Source organism: Cebidichthys violaceus, unplaced genomic scaffold (genome assembly GCF_023349555.1).
Source record: "Cebidichthys violaceus isolate CVI_PGR_0920_01 unplaced genomic scaffold, fCebVio1.0.p SCAF_60, whole genome shotgun sequence".
NCBI classification, from domain to species: domain Eukaryota; kingdom Metazoa; phylum Chordata; class Actinopteri; order Perciformes; family Stichaeidae; genus Cebidichthys; species Cebidichthys violaceus.
Window position 1 is genome coordinate 636,346 of NW_027176817.1, and position 6,503 is coordinate 642,848.

The following is a 6,503-nucleotide window of genomic DNA, read 5'->3' on the forward strand; positions in this document are numbered from 1 at the left end:
CGAGACGCTGAAAAAGGAACTCCTACAGTTCAAGGACACACAGCAGCGTGTCAGAGCTTTGGAGAAATCCTTCTACGACGCAGAAGCTCAGAAAGAGTTGATCAGCCAGGAGAACGACTCTCTGCAGTTTCAAATAGAGGACTTGCGCACAGAGCTCCAGCACGAGGTAGCTTTGCACAAAGCTGTTAAGAATGAAAACGAGGCGCTGAAAAAGGAACTCCCACGGCTCATGGACACACAGCAGCGTGTCAGAGCCTTGGTTGAATCACGCAGTGTCCTGGAAGCTCACAAAGAGGCGATCAGCCAGGAGAACGTCGCTCTGCAACATGAGGTTAAAGAGCTGAACAAACAGGTGGAGTTTGAAAAAGCTTTGCAGGAAACAAACGAGGCAATGCAACGCTCAATTGAAGACGTCAGCCGTCAAAAAGAGGCCCTGCAGCAGGAACTCCAGCGCCTTAACCAAGAACATGACATGGTGGCGGTCTGGAGTGACCGGTGCAACGAAACACGGGGCCGCGTGGACGCTGTGGAGAAAGAGAACCACGGGTTGAAGCATAACATCCAGGTCCTCAGTGAAGCGCTCACGGTCCTAAACGATTTCAAGACCAATTTCTTTGACCTGGAAGCTAAGGAGGAAATGCTGGTGATGCAGAAGAAAAATCTGTTCGTATCCCACTTTGAGCTCTTCAAAAAGACGCAGAGGGAAGAACACTGGAGGACAAAGTATGACGTGCAGAAGGAAAAGACTGACGCCTTGAAGCAAAACAACGATAAATGGACAGAAAAAATCGATGGTTTAATCAACGACCTCAAAGGTTTGGAAGTCATTAAGGCAGAATATTTAGAAAATAAGGCAGAGAATGATGTTCTAACAAGACAGAAGGACTCTCTGAAAAAAGAATTTAAGGAACTAGAGAAAAACGTCTCAGTCGAAAAATTCTTCCATAACAAAAATGTTGCGATGAAGGCAAAGATCAGAGCCCTGAGGATAGAAAACGACACTCTTCGGCTTAAGGCTGAGCAGTTCAGCTACAGATTTGACGGTGTGAGCGTGTTGAATGACCTCTACCGCTCCTTGGAGCTGGAGAAAAATACCATCAAACGACAGAACAAAGACCTTCGTGAAAAACTCCAGAAGCTGAATAAAAAAGTGGACAAAGAAAAGGCTCTGAAGAAAAAGTGTGAGGCGAGGACGGTGAAGAGGGACGACAACCTCAGACAACAAGACGTCCTCCAACAACAAGTCCGCACCCTACAGTCCTAGGATTTACTTCCTATTAGGAAAAATCAGGTGATCTGTTTTTTCCTAAATGACAAACTTTCTTAATTTAATTTAGTTTTTTTGGGTTTAATCAGGTGATCTGTTTATTCCTAAATGACAAACTTTCTTAATTTAATTTAGTTTTTTTGGGTTTAATCAGGTGATCTGTTTACTCCTAAATGACAAACTTTCTTAAGTGATTCATGTGTTTTCAAGTGGACTCATTTTCCGTCTCAGTGTTGACAGACGTGTTAGTGTCCTCTCCACCACCTTTTCCAAAGTGTACAGTTTGCAGTGAATGATTCTTAACCAGCTGAAGTCTGTTGGTGTCTCTGGCTCCAATGCTGCTCCCCCAGAAGACTATACAGAGAGGTACAGTGCACCGGCCACTAGATGTCACCACTCATCTCTAAATGTATATCTAAAAAATTATTTTCTTCTGTCTGAGACATTTTCTAAATGAGGTGAGATGGTCAGACGTCTCTCGATGAGGTTAACATGAACAGACAAGCTCCCAGTCTTCCTCTTCCTACAGCTAGCTACTCCACTGATAAGCTAACTTGCTAAACACTAGCTATGCACTAGCCTAGACAGCATGCTAGCGTCATTAGCATGTTAGCATCGATCGCTAGGTTGATATTCTAACCATCACCACGTTTATACAATAGGCTATGTAGCCAGACCCAGACATACATTATACATCAAGCCAGAGATGGGCAGTATTTCTATTACTTGTATTTGAAATAGGTATTTCAGATGTGCCACTCATACACTGAGCTTAGTGTGTACCACTGATGTGAAGCAAGCGATGAAGGACTCTCCCGTCTGAACCACACAGCCATGGGAAAGTGCTCAGCTTTGTGGAATGCATCAAAAAAGACCCAAGACGGCAGAGCTTCTGTCAGAAGTGACAAAGAACAGTTGAAAACACCATGAGCAACACACGTATGACAGTTTGAATCAGCTGGCCACTTCAAGAGACAAACTACCTGAAATGATGGACAAACTTCAGCTCCCTCCATCCAAAGAGGTGGAGCTTGACTACCTGGCAGAGTACTGCAAAATCCTGAGACCTATTGCAGTAGCCATAGATCGGCTACAGGGTCGGATGTCCTGCTACTGTGGTGAACTCATCCCAAACTCCATGACCTATAGCCTCCAACCTAAGGCACACTTCTCCCCTTTTACAAGCCATCTTGGTAGGTTTTGAGAAAAGGTTCAGTCGTTATCTGGAGTTGAAGACGGATGTGAACGAAGCCATCTTGGCAACAGTCACTCGCCCGTTCTTCAAAATGCGCTGGCTACCACCACGATCGTCAGGAGAAAGGAGGCGAATCCACCAGCTTATGCTCCACTCAGCTGAAGATCTTGGCTTGGTGGCAGAGAGTGAAACGGCTTCCTCCAACCTCCAAGATGATGAGGAAGATGATTTCTTTGTTTTCTCAGCTGAAGAAACTCAAGTCCAGGAAAGACAGGAGATCACAAACCACAGCAAAGCTGAGTTAGAGACCCTTCATTTTCTGGAGGACACCAGAAAAGACCTGCTTTCTCTTCAGCAGCACCCACTTATCAAGCTCCTTTTTGTTCGATTTAACACAACCCTCCCCTCTGCAGCTCCGGTTGAGAGACTGTTCTCGGTTGCAGGAATAATATTCCATCCGCACAGGAGGCGGTTAACACCAGAAATATTTAAAAGGTTACTAAACTGGCTACTCAGTGGTTGGGTCTCAAGAACCAAAATGGAAGGATTATGATGTCATAAAGATGTCAGTTGAACCTGTATGCGACACTTAACACTGTTATATAGAACGATGTGGCCTACACGCCACTGGCCAAAGAGAAGTGAGTAGGCTACTCACTGGTTAGGTCACCTGTTCACTTTTGTATTGATTTACTATTTACCTTTTATTTGTATTCATTTTTCTGTGCAGAACTTGATGTACAGTAATTTATTTAGGCTCTTTACCTGCTGTGTACAACTGGTTTTAATGTATACAAAGCAAACAAAGTGTATGGGCTGTTAAGTCCCATTAATACAAAAAAAATATATATATATATTTTGTATCTATATATATATATATATATATATATATATATAAATGTATCTAAATCTCTATCTCTATATCTAAATCTCTATCTAAATCTCTATCTCTATATCTAAATCTCTATATATCTATATCTAAATCTCTATATCTAAATCTCTATATATCTATATCTAAATCTCTATCTAAATCTCTATATCTAAATCTCTATCTCTATATCTAAATCTCTATCTATATATCTATATCTAAATCTCTATCTAAATCTCTATCTCTATATCTAAATCTCTATCTCTATATCTAAATCTCTATCTAAATCTCTATCTCTATATCTAAATCTCTATATATCTATATCTAAATCTCTATATCTAAATCTCTATATATCTATATCTAAATCTCTATCTAAATCTCTATATCTAAATCTCTATCTCTATATCTAAATCTCTATCTATATATCTATATCTAAATCTCTATCTAAATCTCTATCTCTATATCTAAATCTCTATATATCTATATCTATATCAAAATCTATATCTCTATATCTAAATCTCTATCTATATCTTTATATCTAAATCTCTATATCTAAATCTCTATCTATATCTAAATCTCTATCTCTATATCTAAATCTCTATCTATATATCTATATCTAAATCTCTATCTATATCTCTATATCTAAATATCTATATCAAAATCTATATCTCTATATCTAAATATCTATATCTAAATCTAAATATCTATATCTAAATATCTATATCTATATATAAATATCTATATATATATATCTATATATAAATATATAGATATATTTATCTATATATATATTTATCTATATATATGGATATATATAGATATATATATATTTATCTATATATATATTTATATATATATTTATCTATATATATATATATTTATATATATATATATATATATTTTTATCTATACATATATTTATCGATATATATATATAGATAAATATATCTATATATATATATATATATAGATATATTTATATAAACCTGAATGCTCTGCTATACCAAATTGTGAGAAAACGGAAAATCCAGAAAAACGCGTTTCCTGTATTTTAAATACAAAATACATTTTGATGTATTTTTGCCCATCTCTGCATCAAGCTATTGACGTCTGTCACACTCAGATCAAACCTTCACAGACAACCTGCTGAACTTGAAGATCTGAAGACTGAACTCTGAACTGTCTTTTGATTCGTGGAGAAAGTATTTTGAGTATTTTAAATACAAAATTACTCCACTCTAAAGTATTTTGTTACAAATTACGTTAGATTTTTTATCAGCCCTATCAAATACAAATTACAAAATACGTATTTCAAATACAGGTAATATAAATACTGCCCATCTCTGCCTGTACATTTTTTTTGCTTAATTTCTAATAAAAAAAACGATTTGTATTTATTTTTCACATCTTTAATCACACGTTTGTTTTACTTGCAATTAAACATTTAGTTGATTGAAGTGTTAACAGTTTATTTGTATTGCTCAATCACAAAGCCACACATTCATGAGAATACATACAATAACAATAACACACTAAACCTGTAGTACACGTTTAAAAACAACATGCAGCAAATACAGGAATGTAAATATTTTGTCAAAATAATTCATTGAATTATTCCCAACCTGTTTTCTTAAATTGACTTCACATTAGGACCAACAAACAGATGATGGCAGCAGCGCGTGCTTCTCGGTGATCTGCCCTGAACGCAGCTTTACGTTTCTACGTAATTACGTCACTACGTAATTACGTCACTCCCCCCTGCTCCTCCAGCCCTTCTCCTGTCTGCGTGCACGGCTTCATCTCCGACTCACAGACATCATGGTGAGCGTTTACGTGTATTTACTCTCTTTTAAACCGATAACTAGAGTTCAGAGAATAGCGCTTCAGCTCCACGAGGAGATAAACTCCCGGAGAGTCCGAGAACCTCTTTTATAAGACCGGATGTGCTTTTTAACAGTCCCGTTAGCTAACCGGCGGGCACGCACATGGACGCGATGGACGCTGAAATGCTAAGCTAACTGCGTCAACGTTTAACTGTACATATCCGGTGAAGCGGTCGGGTTCGTTAGAGCTAATGAAACCCTTTGCTGTTATCCCTTTTAGGGTGTATTTGTAAAAAAACAAAAACGCGCGTGTTCGTTTTTCTCAGATTAGCACTTTAGCATGCTAGGTTAGCATTAGCATCATTTGTGCTTTGTGGCTGTCATGAGGAACAAACCAGCGATTACAGACAATCATGCTAGGTTAGCATGCTAGCTTATTATGTCGTTTGTGCTGTCGGGAGGAACAAACCAGTGATTTACAGACATTCACGAATAAACTGTTGTAAATAAAAGAGACGTGAGTAAAGCTGTAAACGAGTCCTGCTCACCGTTAGTAGTCTTGTAAGTTTTTATTTATTTATTTTAATAATTTGCTGGAAACTTCTAGCGGTTTCTAGGATGAAAGGGGCAGGGCCCGGCTGCTGCTGCGTTCAATGGGGCTTGGAATAAACAGCTCCGTCCACGCCTAGATTGTGTTTAAAGACAATACGTGTCTCTATCTATCCAGAGGATAATAGTTGATAATTATTTAATAGTCTGAAGTAGTGACGGACAAAAACTAAAGGTAGCAATAATAATATAACTCAAATAGAATGCAGGTACTGTAGATACTGTGTGTGTGTGTGTGTGTGTGTGTGTGTGTGTGTGTGTGTGTGATATTGATGGATTGGTTTCTCCTCAGGCGTCCTTATCGATGGCACCGATCAACATCTTCCGACATGGAGCCGATGAAGAGAAAGCAGAGACAGCACGGATGGTGGGTGTGTCTTTGTGTTGGCGTCCTCGTGTCAGTGAAGCTTCACATCTGCTTCATGGTGTAACCAAGTTTCCGTTTGTGTTTTCTCTGCAGTCGTCCTTCATCGGCGCCATTGCCATCGGAGATCTGGTGAAGAGCACTCTGGGTCCAAAGGGAATGGTCGGTCACGTTGATCACTAGAGCTGATGGTTGTTGTTACAGGTTTACCCGTTAATGAACCACAATGTGTTGGAGAAATATGCAAAACCGTTTTTTTGGTGCATAATGGTGGTTTAAGGGACCAACTGACGATGGTTCTCCTCCAGCACTCAGTAGAACATGTGGTTCTAGTCTCTGATCATGTTTCATTGTAAACAACCCATCAGAGGAGAGCT

General features: G+C 38.7%; 1 protein-coding gene across 1 annotated transcript in view; it reads left to right on the top strand.

Moving 5' to 3' along the window:
* Positions 1–5,053: 5,053 nt before the first annotated feature.
* cct2 (chaperonin containing TCP1, subunit 2 (beta)) overlaps positions 5,054–6,503 on the top strand; it is a 5,749-nt gene continuing 4,299 nt past the window's right edge. The window contains exons 1-3 of the mRNA XM_068734031.1: positions 5,054–5,151; positions 6,055–6,129; positions 6,223–6,288. Of these exons, the coding sequence (XP_068590132.1) occupies positions 5,149–5,151; positions 6,055–6,129; positions 6,223–6,288 (144 nt within the window). The 5' untranslated portion in view covers positions 5,054–5,148. The remainder of the gene's footprint in view (positions 5,152–6,054; positions 6,130–6,222; positions 6,289–6,503) is intronic.